We start from the raw sequence: 14,225 nt of genomic DNA on the forward strand, positions 1-14,225 counted from the left end.
AAAGCATGAGAATCTGATTTCTTTACCTTTCCATTGTTTATGCACATTTTGTTGATCAAGCAACTGTATGTCAGACATTAGGAATTTAATAGCACAGTTTCTGCAAGTCTTTGTGAAATGGCTGTTTGAGGGTGAAGCACCTTGCCTGCATTCATCCATGCTATTTTAATGCATTAATAGTTTGCTCTGAAAAATGCATGTAAGTCTGAAGCAGAAAAAAAAAACCTCTTTCACAGGCAAGCAACAGGAAGCAAATTCAAAGCTATGATGCATGCATTCATATAGATTAGCTAGAAGTAAAGACTGCTACTGGCACACAAGCTAGTGAGTCTGCTCAAAGGACAACCAGCCGTGTCAAGAGGCCAGAAGACACCAGCTGACCTGAGGCTACTTTTTTCTGCCTTTGCCCATTTTAACCAAAGCAGACCTTTCAATCTTCAGACTCAGAGCACATACCAGCACCACATCACCCTTGTGAAATCACCTGTCTCAGTGCTGCCGCAGGAGAAACCAGCGCCCGGGCTTCCACCTCGGGCCAAATGGGAGCATTGCGGGTACGGCTCAAGATGTTATATTATTGAGCCTGCAGAAAAAGCAGTTGAATCAAACCCGCTTTGAGTAAACACTTGTAATTAAAAAAAAAAAAAAAATCACGAGGTTACGCGGGTCAGCATCGCTTCAGAGACCGCAGACAGCAAAGCCGTGCCTGAGGGACCCCCACCGGGAAAAGTGGGGACGGCAGGGGCAGCAGAGCCACGGGTGGCCCTCCACCCGGCTGCCCCGCCACCCTGGCCGGTCGGGAAGCCCGGGCGGCTGGCGGTGCCCCCGGGAACGGCGGTGCCGCAGGAGCACACGGGCTGCCTCCCCCCGCCCGGCTCCGGCCCGGCCCTTCCTGCCGCCCGGCCGCCATTTTGCGAAGCCGAGGCAGCCCCGCAGGCGGCCCTGCCGCGGGAGGCGGTGGCGCAGGTAACGCGGGACGGCGGCCACCCCCAGCCCGCGGCCGGTCTCCGGGCGGCCCCGGGCGGGGAGCTGAGCCGCCTTCCCCGGCTGGCTGCCGGAAGGGTGGGAGGGGTCCCCCCTGTTCGGCGGAGCAGCGCCCCACGACAGGGAGAGAGGGAGGGAGGGAGGGAGCGCCCCGGCCGGCGGTGGGGGTGGCTGTCCAGCTGGCTCCTCAGCAGGCTGCGATATCGTCAGTTAATTTTGGTGAAACAATAGCAGATGCCTGGGCAAAAGGCGCGGAGTGGGAGTTGGTAACCCTCAAAGGGCGTGCTCTAAACAAACTCGAAAATCAAACCTAAAAAACCCCCCACGTTTTGAAGATTCTATTCTGCTGCTTGCACCAGTTTTTCCTCCCCTTCCTGCAGGGAGCTCAAGGCAGGCCCAAGGAAGAGTATTTACTTGCAATGTGGCATTAATGATGTGACAGCTTCAACAACTAGTTAAAGCAGCCCTGAATAAAGATCAGATTTTAAAGAAACCAAGTTGTTACTAGTACAAAAATAATGCACTTTTAGTGCTGTAAACTACACTCAAGGTTTCCCAGAAAGTCCTTCCAGTGCTCTGCTCACACATACTGACCATGTAATTCTGCTTACCCATTCATCTCAAAAGAGTAATCTTTGTGTTTCCCAGCAAAGTAAAATGGCAGTTTTTTATAGTAAAGGTGTATAATATTTGCCTATTTGCACTAATACGTCTTCAGAAAGGTTTTCAAAGCTCATTTTACAGTATTGTGTAATGTAAGAGCTGAACTAATACTTAGGTCTTGTATATAATCAATCTTAACTGGCCTTACATTTGTTTGTATCTGTTTCAGGTTTGAATAGCTCGTAATTAAGATTGTAATTTATAAATGCAATGGAAGAGGGCAAGACTGAAGATGTCCAGGGTATTCTACGACTTAATGTGCGAGGATGTTTATACACAGCCAGGCGCGAGTCTTTATGCCGCTTTAAGGATTCAATGTTAGCTTCTATGTTTAGTGGACGCTTTCCTCTAAAAGTGGATGAATCAGGTAAATATGTTCAAGCTGTAAATATGACGTTCTGATCAGGGAGCTCTGTGGCAAATACATGCTTTTATATATATTTATGCATTTTACAGTACCTATCTTTTCCCAATCTGCTGAGAATCAGTTGGCTTCTTTAATTCCAGGACATTTATGCATGTATGACTTTATACTTACAAGTAATTAATCTGAATTCCACAAGACTACTTATGTTTGCAAACAGCCGTGTTTGTGCAGTGCTTACCTCTGCCTTGTCCCAGTCCAAACTGTGGCTTTGGAATGTGCTTCTTTAGTATGAATATGAAATAGATAAAATTGAAATTGGCAGAGTATTTGGTATTTAACTTGGATTCTGTTTATGAATGCCTGTCTTCTCCAGAGGCATCTCACTGTGTTCATTACATAAGGAGATTTGGGTCTAACCATTGTTTCAGAATACTTCATTACCCTGTAGGCATTGCATTTTTCACTACTATGGCATGATACGACAGCTTGAGCAAAACTATTCATGGGTCAAATTTCACACTTGTTTGTGACTTGGAAATCCTGCCAAAGTATGTCCAGTTTAAAGATATGATAGATGGAGAATAGTAATTCCTTAGACACTTTTGATTCTTTAAAATTTCTGAAATGTTTAACATTTTTATGGGCAGGGCTTTGCTACTGTTTTCCAGTTTCAGTGAACAGCCTATTATATACAGCTCTGTATAGTTTGGTAAGTTTCTGTAGTGGTCCTTGAGCCCAGCAGGCAAAGGAGAGAAAAAGAAACAAAAATATAATGTAAAACTTGAGCAATATTCTGGGAGGGTTAGACTAGAGGTACACTGGAGCTGATTTTACTTTTAACAGTTTTAAATTGCCTAGATCCAAAACTGAAAACATCTCTGCAATAGCGAGAAAAGATGTATCAGCGGTTAGAATTAGAAATGCATCTAGATATAGATTTTAGCATTTTAAGTGGAATACAGTACATCTGAGGTTGTACATTGGCATGGTCCTATGCAGATTAGTAATTTCACTGACATTCCAAAGAAATGTTTACTGCACTAAGAATTTTATCTTCAAATAACAAATATTCCAGGGAAACAAAATAGTAGGTTTAAAAGAATAGAGACAGTATACTTGCTTCTCCTAAGTAAGTAAAACTAGTACAGAAGTTTTATATAAATGGTTTACTTGACGATTTGATAGAATGTGACAAGTTTGTCTTTGCTTGCTGGAAGCAATATTTTAAATTGTTTTATTTATATTTTCAGGAGCATGTCTAATTGATCGAGACGGAAGCCTGTTTAAATATCTTTTGGATTATCTTCATGGAGAAGTTCGGATTCCTAGAGATGAACAAATTCGAATTGCACTGCAGGAGGAAGCAGATTATTTTGGCATTCCTTATCCATACAGTCTATCTGACCATTTGGCCAATGAAATGGAGACATATTCTTTAAGGTCAAATATAGAACTTAAAAAGGTCTGGACATTTCTTACATTTTAAAAGTTGTACTCTCTAATCTGTACCATTCATTAGCATCAGATACTAAAACTGTAGTATATGTGAGTTAGCACTTTTTAATCACCCTGTTAAATCACCAGTAAATTCAGAGTTTTAGGTTGAGAAATCCTAGAGTTGATAATGCAGTCGTAGTAGTTAAGGACATTCCCCATCATTGCAGTACAGCAACAGTTTAAATTTGACTCTGTTTTACATGCAAGTCTGTTGCATAGTAGGAGTGACATTGTTTAGTTGCCTATTTGGCTTCAAATTTTATTTGAAATTACATTTGATCCCTTCAAGATGTTTGTTTGTTTGTTTTTTCAGTTTCACAAATTCATCCTAAAACTTGAAAGACAAAATGTACTTTTCCATTTTTTCAGAACAAGAAAGGAAAAAAGAAAATTAATATAGTATTTAAAATCCTACTTAAGAGTATCATAACTTAAAAGCTAGATCTAATTAACTGATTGGAAATCAACTTACATTACCTGTCTGGCAGTGTTAGTCCTGACAGTCATCTGTGTTCTCTTAGTATGGTATTGTTCCATCTATTTCACATTCTCCCTTACTCATTTCCTTTTGAAAAGCATAAAACATTTACAGGCCTTTCAGTTTCTCTTCATATTAGGGATTAGCCATGCCTTTAAGTATTTCTGTTGTCCTTCTGTGAATTTCTCTTATTTTACAATATTCTCTGTTAACGTCAGATAAGAAATACAGCACACTTTTTTTATACATCCTTGATTTACCTAAAAGAGCTCACCAGTACAGTTAATAAAACTTAAATATGAAAGCTTATTCAACTAAAAATACTGTATTCTTACTAATATTTTGTATGTTTTATATTTTTTCCAGGCTTTGTTAGATTTCTGTGATTCTTATGATTTAATTTGTACCAAGCCTACAGTTTGGGTCCTGCACTATCTCAACACTTCTGGAGCAAGCTGTGAAAGTAAAATTATTGGTGTGTATGCCACGAGAGCTGATGGGACTGATGCAATTAATAAGGAATTAGGAACAAAAATTCATAGTAAAAGCATTTACAAAAGGTAAGATGTCAAACACATGAAAACACTATGAAGTGAGAAGGAACACTCATAATAATACCTAAAAATTATTATATATAGCATAATATAGCATTATTATACTATAAATCTGTGGAAGGAATCGGATTCTTTCCAGCTTTGAAAGCAGCTGGCTAATACAATGGTCACAATAAACAAATAAAAAATAAGATAAAAACTAAGCATGGAGTACAAGAATTTGAGAGTCCACAAGAGGTGGCTAGCATGCAGTTGCTGTAAGTTCTCATTATGTTTTACTTGCTATTTTTAAAATGTCTCAACCATTTAAAATTACTTTCTAATCCAGGATGATATTGACACTAAACACAGTGAATGAATCCCTATCCAGAAAAAGTTCCAGAAATATTCACAAAGTTGGTTGTGATTTATGCAACTGTATTTTGCAGTCTTCTAAGGTAGCTGAATGAAGTATTTCACAGCAGAAAGAACTGAAAATGAATTAATTCTTTAAAGAACATGTATGTCTCTACTACACTATCAATGTATTTTTATGACAGTAAGATAGTGGTAGACCTGTACTTCTGAGTGTCTGGAAGCAATTTGTCTTTTTCTTGGTCTCACAGTACAGTGTCAGAAGCGTACCTCACTGGGTACCTTTTGAAACATGATTAAGATAGAACTTTTGATGTTTCATCATCTTTATAATTAAGATGGATATTTTCCTAAATTTAGGCTCAGACCAGTAATACTTATTCAAAGAGTATTTGGACACATAGTATCAGATTTCTGTCCTCCTACTGTGTTTTCCCTTTCAAGAAATTATTGAGATTTAGAAGAACAGATTTTATACCATTAAACCTGTATTTATTCTTTTATGAACATCTATACTTTCATGAATAGCCATTTTTAGCAATATGTGTTCACAGGCATGCAGCTTATAGGAAAATGGCTATTTAGAACCTCTTATACAAATGAAAATGAAATTCAGGTAACATTTTCCTTTCTACTTTACCCAACATTTAGTTTTAAGTCCTTATAGTTAGGATTTGGTAAAAAGAATGATACATTTCACCAGTGTTATATTTTTATGGACTTAGCTAGATTTACCACATAACTGCTACCTTTAAAATAATATTTCTAGAGAAGCTGGAAATAATGTCCAATACATCTGGAGCTATTACTCAGTAGCTGAGTTGAAAAACATGATGGATGCTTTCGATGCCTGGGAAGGGAGAGGTAGCGTATTACTTTTTTTTTCTTCTTTTTCAGTAGTACTACCTTTTTTACAGAAAAATATTTGCCAATTAACTATGATAAAAACTGCATGCATTTTCACTCATTCAGTAAGTAATATGTTGTAAAATATCCCTTAGTAGTGGCTATTTCAAGAAAGAAAATAAGTCTTAAGGGATGTTCCAAGAAGGTGACGAGTTGGCATAAATGATGTAGTGAGAGCCACCACATGCAAGGGGCGATAGCCTGCTGGCATTGGGCACTCTGGTGGAAGCCCTAGAAGCACATTGGCTGTAAGCAGCGTTCATGTCAGCATAGTTGCAAAGCTGAAATTCTACATAATAAAATACACATGCTCATTTAGTCAGGAGTATATACACATAACATTATGTTCTCCCAGCTCAATAAACATCCCTTTGAAATACAGGTGTCAGCTACTGGAGAGTGCCTCAGGAGCTGATTGAATGTTGGACTCTTGAAGAACGCCCTTTGAAAGGCAGTTTGCATCATATGCCTCCAGTTCATAAAAGGTATGCTGATTTGCTTAGGTGACCTAAAGCAGAAATACAGCACATTTTTTTTTTTTTATGATTTCAGGTTCTCTGAATAGCTATGAATGTTGCATTTTATCTGTTTCTTCCTATTTACATTTTTATAAGATGCCTTAGAGAGCTTAATTGAACTGAACTTGCTGAAACAAATTACCTTTTTTAGGCTGCTGAAAGTCTCCATTCTATTCTACCTCTTCAGCCTTTAAAACATCACTTTAGAGTGGGAAGGAGTAATTTCAAAAAGTAGAGAACAGTATTATTTGAATGGACTGCTAAAAAAGAAATTTAACTGAAAACTTTCAAAGGTTAACTGATTTTCCCATATGTGAGATGTACATATTTTGTTTCTTTAATTAAAGTTCACTGTTTTACAGACGATTAATTGACTTTACTGAAGAGGAAGACTATTTACCATGTAAAGTGGGTCCCAAGCCAATTCGATTCTCAGGTCCCTCAACAAGCACCCACATCAAAGTCAAGAACTCAGCTTCATTAAAGGTAGCTGCTTGCAACACTTCACGTTCTGCTGTCGCTCTTAAACCACCCAATAGTGAAAGTTTGATGCTGCACAAAGTAGCTCCTGAAACTATACCCACAGCGTGCACACCGGTGCCCAGCAATTCCCAGGCTCCCTGTGGGAGGCAGAGTGCTGACAGTGGGACACAATGTCAAATGACATTCAAGATTGCAGTGTCTCGGAAGCCCAGAAACAACCGTGTAATAAAGCTGAAGCGAACTCCACTTCTTGTGACACCATCTCAGCCACCTTCTTCTGTATCCAGTAAAACAAGTGAAGAGGACAGTGCTGCTGTTGAAATTCCTACTACTTCCATGATACTAAACAAGAATGAATCAGTTGTATTAGCAGAGAGTATTAAACTTAAGAATAATAAAGTGGATGGATAATGTTTGACTCAGCCCAATAGACTGGATAGCTTTGCATCATCTGCTCAAAGAAGAGATCATCATCTGGTCATTTATTCAAAGATTTAGTAGAAAATTGTTATGAAAAAGTTTGTGAAAAACATAGGGTTAAATTGTTTTAAGTGAGCACTGCTTTATTTCTAAATATTTTTCAAATGTTGGGGAGGAAGAAAAATGAATTAAAAGTCCCCCTCAAACACAAAGCATGTACAGTCTAATGTTTCAGTATCTTGAATTTGTATTTTTGTCAGGCTGTACTAGTACAACTGACCGTTTTAAAGGGAGTACTTGCACAACATAAAAGAAGACCTCTATCAGATTTAACTACAGTTAATGTTGACTAGAGTTAACTTCTGTAATTTGTATCTTTAAAGTGGGGAAAAATAGATAACAATAATTAGCTTTCATTAGATACAAGTTGGCCACAAACATGCAACATACTGAGTAGTATGAAGATTCCAGAAGTTGCATGCACTTACTGGTACTTCTGGTGAGCATAAGTCACCATATTTTGTTATTAAGAGCAATGAAAGGGACCGCCTTTGCTTGTATACAGTGAGAAAATTCAGAAATACAGGAAGGGAAGAAGTATGCCTAGGGAGTTTTTTTCCGTGAACCCGAGACCTATGTGTACTGCTTTCCTAACGTGGTGTCATCTGCCAGGGGGTGAGGCTGCTGCAGGAATGTGGTGCAGCCTTGGCATTTTGTATCGCACCACCGTGGGATGTGTTTTCTACAGCTGCAAGGAACCTCACAGGTCTGAGTTACACCCGGCCTTCCCCTGTCCTGCAGGTCCTTTCAAATGAGGAGGGGCCAACTCCAACTTCTGTGCAGCAAAGTAGTGTTAACTGAGAAGCCCTGGTTTGAAGAAAGATCAAAGAACTCCTCCTTCCCCCAGAGCAGGATAGAGGAGGCCAGCTTGTGCCAGGGTAAATTGAGTAATGATACTGAAGAGCTGCTGTATGTTTCTGTCAGCAATGGACAGTCAAATTTGGCTCCCTGATTTTAAAAAGCCCTTTTAGTTGTTTAAATCAGTGAACGAAACTTGACTTGCTTTGCACCCTTGCTTGCTTACAATTCGGTGCTGGGTTATTTTGCTGGTTTTGCTACTGCATTTGCTTTTCCAGCATAGTAAATACAGCTGGCCCTAAACGTTGAGAAGTCCTATCACATTGCCAAAATGCAATGTTCTTAAAATTCCTGAGACTATTAGAATTACAGAAGGGTTCTTTAAATGTTTTATTTTCTAGATCACATTTTCAGGATTTTTTCCTAACCACAAGAACTTGAAACATCATTCACACAAGTAAAAACCCCAAATTTTCATGTACTAACATACTTTTAAGGAGCCAATTTACCATGAACAATAGTCACTATAAAGGTGTGCAGTACTGTAATTTTCTGCTATTAGTTGAATATATTGAAGACCAACTTACCTTTAGAATCTTTAAGCTAGTGATTTTTCTTAAAAAATAAAACTGAAGAGCAACAATCCCAAGGCTTTTCCTATCCCAACCAAAAAAAGTTTCACTGTAGGAAAGACAAGGCAAAAACTACGCAAAGATACTAACAGTGTAATCTCCTACTCTTTGAGCATGCAATTCATTGACACAAAGTTTGTGAAATTTACTTATCATGGTTGATTGAAAAGCAGTTTGTAATACTTATCCTCTGTGTGACTCCTTCTTCAGTATTTATTGAATAGCTGAGCACTTTACCATGCACCTTTAAATCTTTTTATGCTTCCTAAAGCAGATTTCCTTCAGGTTTTGATAAATTTAGAAGGTTTCTACAAACACAGAATCATAGAATCATTTGGGTTGGAAAAGAACCTTTAGGTCATTGAGTCCAACTGGCACTGAAGCTCACAAAGATCGAGTCCAACATCACCCTAAAGCTCACAGAAAGTATGGAATTTTGAATATGTACAAGAAAAAAACTTTAAAAATAATCCTACAGGACTTTCTGAGTTTGCACTAGCTCAGTGTTTAATTATTCTGGTAGCACAGTATTTTTCATGTAACATTCATGTCTGTCCTAGACATACTGGCTTGTGGTTAAAAGGGAAAAAGAAGGAAAAGAAACAAACAAACAAGAACTCCCTTGAATTCAATAGATGAAACTGGCTGTGATGGGGAGGTAGAGCAAGACTAATTATTTTTTGAGGAACTTGATTTTATTTATTTGTTTTTAATTGGATGAGGTGCAAACATGGCCTTTTAACTTCTCTGAGTAGGCACATACAGCATCTTTTTAATACCTGTGAATCTTGCTAAGTTTCTCTCAACTGATGGACTGATACTAAACAGTTCTATGATAGCTGAATATAATTAACTGTAAAAATAGCTTTGTTCTCTGGTGCAACATACATGAACATTTTAGTACAGTTTGTTTTAGTAGTTTGCCTTAATAAAATAGCTCTATTGTCTCAAATCTCTGGCAAATTTCTACTATATTCTCATGTGGGTATGTGGCACTGGCACTTGAGAACTCTGGATCCAAAGGGGCCTCTGCTGCAGTCACAAGTCTATGAACAGGAAGGATGCAGCTGATTTATAAAATCCCTATGAAGCCCAGTCACTACATGGGCAAACAGACTCCCACCAAGAACTGCCCTGCATACAAACTCAGACCAGGTGTTCCCCTACAACAGGGTGCAGGAAAGCGCTAGAGATCAGTTTCTCCCTTCCAGAATGACTAGCTTCTCTTTCAGGGTGACATTCCAAACAGGCCTAAATAATATAAGTTTTCCAAATAGCTTGGCTATGTTAAGTTACCTTTTCAGTTTTCCAGTTGTGTATCTGGTCCTTTATTTTGTTGAGTTCTGCCCTTACTCTGAATTTAATCTTACATAGAAGATAAACAGATCCAACCTGCTTTAAAATACTGCCCTTTAAGGTGTGTTTTCACTTTTGAAAGAGTGTACAAAGTGCAGTGGGAATTCCATGTCTGTGTTTGAATGATGCTAAACAGCTGTATTTACTTTGCAAATTGAGGGTGTTTTTCTAAAAAAGACATCTGGCCTAAAAGTCAAGCCTTGTCCTGCCCTTAATCTCCTCAGTGAATCCCTTACTTTAAAAGGAGTATCACACATATCTAGCTCTGTAATTACAGGATTAAAAAGAGTTCTGTTGAAGATGGGCCCAAGAGCATCCAATTACTTACAAGTATTGTGGACAGTAAAACACTCTGAGAAACTGACAGATGCAATTCCAAGCACAGAGAGACACAAGAAATGAAAGATGAAGAGATACTGTTCTGACACAGCTACACTTCAGTGCACAACCACCTCATGTAGTTAAAACTTGTATTGCAATACTAAACCACACTTGGTGTGCTAAGACTGCAGCATTCCCATAACCAGCCTAACCAAATCCACACTTATACCTCTCCTCAAAGAAATTGTGTTCGCATCACAGTCTGAAGAGAAATGCTGTCTCTCGCCTGTTAGTCCTGGGTCTGTCACACACTGAGCCGGCCATCAAAGGTTAGCTGGTACTAATGAGACCAAGGTTAGTGCAGAGTTATGACTTGTGTTACAGATTTTATTTATTTGCAGGAGCCAGATTGTGAGAAGCTGACTTATGGAATAAAATAACTTTCAATAATCCTGTCAAGTGGAGAAGCTATAAAGAAGGTGTAAAAGTCACTACAGATAAGTTAGATTTTCTGGGTTTTTTGGGGTTTGTTGTTGTTGGCTTGTTTTTTTTTTTTTTTAGAGGGGTTATACAAGGAGACAAATTAATTTCACAAATTATGTACGGACAATATAATAAGATTCCTGTGTAATATCTGCATGGAAGTTATAATTACATCTCTTACAGTGAGATTACAGGTCAAACTGTAAGGCAGCAGATAAATTTTGAAAAAGCTATCTATCTGATGGGTGTGCACAACAGATTCTGGAATTCCAGTTCCATTTACTAAAAACATTCAGCTTCAAAGCATGATAGGTAATTACCTAGAATAGGAGCAGTGCTTGCAATGCTAAGAAAGCCAGTGTTCAACTATGCATGTTTATTTTCTTTCACCACTCTTCGAGATGAAGATGAGTTATTTGCCTTTTAAAATCAGGTTTCACCAATATTCACATGTCGAAAACTGTATACAGATATCAAGAGAAATAAAAACAATTAAAATCACCCATAAGGAATGCACCTCACTCTACACTTTTGAGATTATTTTTCAAGGACCACAGATGAAAAGTAAACCAGTCAATTCTAAGGGAGCTTGCAGTCAGCTAACAGAAAGTATTAGGCAGAGGAAATTGGTAAAAAGCAATAGCAAACAATAACCTAGGAATAAACTTTTAAAGATACTCAGGAGCCCTACTCTTACTGACCTCTTACACCTTTCTGATTCTGACACATGGGCCACTAGTTCACTTGATACCAGATCTGAATTCTGACACTTTACTATGTTAATAACTTACACTAAAAGTATGCCCAGGATAGAGGGGGCTCTCATGGGAAAGTTGTGTCCACTTGTGGCAGTGGAATCTAGCTAAAAGCAAACGCCTAGTCCAATCCCAACTCAGCTGAAAGCCTCCCACTCATACCAGATGAATTAAGCAAATGCAATTTGAGTAATAACACAAAGGTTAGGCACTGCGAAGCAGCAAACATCAGAATATTTTAGAAAGAAGATTTTAATTTTTTGGAAGAAACAGATTTTCTGAAATACAGAGTCAGAACATTAAGACTAAGATATTTATTTTAATAGAAAACTTGGATGTAGTATCTGCTCAAATATGTACCTCCACATTCTGCTGCATGTTGCTGCAACAAATTTATTAGTCATAGCTCTTGTTACGGACAGATGGTTCCTACAGCAAAAATATAGAAAAATAATTCAGATTCAAGTCTAGAACACCTGCAACTTTTCATATGCAAAAAAATAAATCCAACTAGTCTTAGAAAAGTGGATGATAAGGATGGAGAATAGGTCTGTGCATCTGAATAGCCATGACTATATACATTCCGAACTTAAGAAATGAGCATTTTTCCTTAGCCTCATAAAAATAGTTTGTCAGTGAAAAATACCAATATGTAATACATTTAATACAATTTATACTTGAATTTAAAGATCTCAGATTATGGAATAAGATAAAATCAAATGTACTGCTTTTTCAAATGTTCTTGTATATAACAATACTCTGTGTATACAGTGTGCATGCATGTACGTGTATACACGCACAGAAAGAAAGAGATGTATAGAGATTTGCTGAAAAATTCTACAAGATTATCTGATTTCATTGCAGACCACAGCATACAGACTTCCTGGGATCCTTCTACCACAGGCTGCTCTAAAAAACAATAATATTGACTGGTATAACCACATATCTACAACAGATTTTTGCTAATGTGATATTAATTACCCATTTATTTTTCCAATCTATATTTCATTTTTCTAAGTAGTAAATGCTGCTTTGGTAAGATTCTGTACTCTTATGACAAAGTAACTGTGAACACATATTGGGGAAAGTCTTGAAAGTATGAATTAATTTTGATAATTAGTAAGTAATAGAGATACCAACAAGTTTTAAGCAGCAACAGACTTAAAATGACTATGTTCCGACTTATTTTCTTCACCAACAAGCATCTCGAGCAAGAAACTAAAGAGATTAAATTTCTGCCTGCCATCACTGTGACATTTTAAGCCACCAAAGTCACAGCTGGCACTGAAAGAACAGTGGCATCAGCAGAGACCTCCATCCTTGCAGGACATAAATTGCATTGCGACACTCGGCCAACACCGTCTCGGAAGGGCCTCTGATCTGTGGTGTCTGGTGTATGATGCTTTCGTCGGCTCTTTTCGGAATGTGTCGTATTCTCTGTGGTCCTTGTAGTTGTGGACTGCTCTTGATTTCTCATAGATCCTTTATTTTTAGATCTGAAGCTGTTATGTTGCTGTCTTCTGTGTTCAGACCTGGAACCACTCTTGACATTATTTTGATCTGCCTCATTACTGGCACCTTGTAACTTAAGAGACCCATTGAGCCGGATGTTTTGGTGCTGTGAGTTGAATCTTCGTCTCTGGCTGGAAGGCCCATTCTACCCAGAAAGAAATTGGATAGCTGTGAGATTATCTGAATCCTTCCAGCAAGACAAGAAGTACAGCAATCAGAAATAACAAAAATTGCAGAATACAATTTTTGGTGTACCTAGGAGAGGGAAAACACTATACAGTTTTGATTGTTGCTGGAGCAAATAACACTTAAAAACTGAACCATGAGTAACATGCTACATCTGAGTAGCATGGAAATACAGATGGCAGGTTCACCACTGATGCAAAATTAAAATCTGCCGTGATTCAAGAGAATACAGAAAAGGAGATGAAATACTAGGCATCTCAACAGCAGCAGTTAAGAAGCACTGAATAACTTGATACTGACTGATTTTTTCCAAAATCATGAAAATATCTTTCCTAGTAAAGTATTGTGTAAATACTACAGTATGACTGCAGGAAGAAGAGAAATTCACATGTAAATTAAAGTCAAGTTAAGAATCCACATGGTGGAAGATATGTCCATCTTGTGGTATCTTGCTCAGAGGAAGTTTTGATCCTTAGTGGGAACTGGCTAAATTGCTTTGTTTGCATGACTGCCAGGGCAGCTGATGCCATAGATGCACTGACATTATGTAAAGTTCCTATGTTTCTCTTCAGGCACCTATTCAAGCCTAAAATTCCTACTGTTATAAAATTCAGACCAACTTCAATGGCAGCTTTACCTAAGCACAAAGTACAAGTACATTCTAAGGTGCTTTTGTAATGAAATAGCTACCAATATAGCACAATACTATAAGCTGTATTATACATCTTCTGAAATAATACGCTTTTAAACCTGACAGAACTCCACTTTCAAAGTCTATCTAATAATCATGCTTCAATAGCACATCAACTGATCATTTGCCAAGGATCAGGAATAAACGTTTCTCCATTGTAGCATGTAGGGCATTCCGCTATTATTGAGAAATTTTCTTTTTCAGTCT

At 38.1% G+C, this 14,225-nt stretch overlaps 2 protein-coding genes across 10 annotated transcripts in view; one reads left to right on the top strand and one right to left on the bottom strand.

Moving 5' to 3' along the window:
- The first annotated feature begins 686 nt into the window (after window positions 1–686).
- KCTD18 (potassium channel tetramerization domain containing 18) lies at window positions 687–9,296 on the top strand. The gene is made up of 7 exons (XM_042808547.1): window positions 687–966; window positions 1,817–2,014; window positions 3,265–3,476; window positions 4,356–4,549; window positions 5,667–5,761; window positions 6,186–6,288; window positions 6,684–9,296. Exons 2-7 carry the CDS (start codon window positions 1,858–1,860, stop codon window positions 7,213–7,215), a joined length of 1,293 nt encoding a protein of 430 aa, XP_042664481.1. The 5' UTR covers window positions 687–966; window positions 1,817–1,857; the 3' UTR covers window positions 7,216–9,296.
- Window positions 9,297–11,863: 2,567 nt separating this feature from the next.
- Window positions 11,864–14,225, bottom strand: part of SPATS2L (spermatogenesis associated serine rich 2 like) — a 102,944-nt gene continuing 100,582 nt past the window's right edge. For 8 of the 9 annotated variants that reach the window (XM_033010827.2, XM_042808544.1, XM_042808546.1 and 5 more), the window contains one exon: window positions 11,864–13,286. In XM_033010827.2, coding sequence (XP_032866718.2) covers window positions 12,888–13,286 — 399 coding nt within the window. In that variant the 3' untranslated portion in view covers window positions 11,864–12,887. The remainder of the gene's footprint in view (window positions 13,287–14,225) is intronic. The other variant, XM_033010828.2, reaches the window with a different exon arrangement.

The sequence above is a fragment of the Tyto alba genome, unplaced genomic scaffold, assembly GCF_018691265.1.
Source record: "Tyto alba isolate M040663 unplaced genomic scaffold, T.alba_DEE_v4.0 Super-Scaffold_7, whole genome shotgun sequence".
NCBI classification, from domain to species: domain Eukaryota; kingdom Metazoa; phylum Chordata; class Aves; order Strigiformes; family Tytonidae; genus Tyto; species Tyto alba.

Excerpts from the sequence above, each read along its gene's own strand:
- KCTD18 (XM_042808547.1), top strand. The coding sequence starts at position 1,858 with ATGGAAGAGGGCAAGACTGAAGATGTCCAGGGTATTCTACGACTTAAT. Across the intron at positions 2,015-3,264 it reads TCTAAAAGTGGATGAATCAG|GAGCATGTCTAATTGATCGA; the intron begins GTAAATATGTTC and ends TTATATTTTCAG. Across the intron at positions 3,477-4,355 it reads CAAATATAGAACTTAAAAAG|GCTTTGTTAGATTTCTGTGA; the intron begins GTCTGGACATTT and ends TATTTTTTCCAG.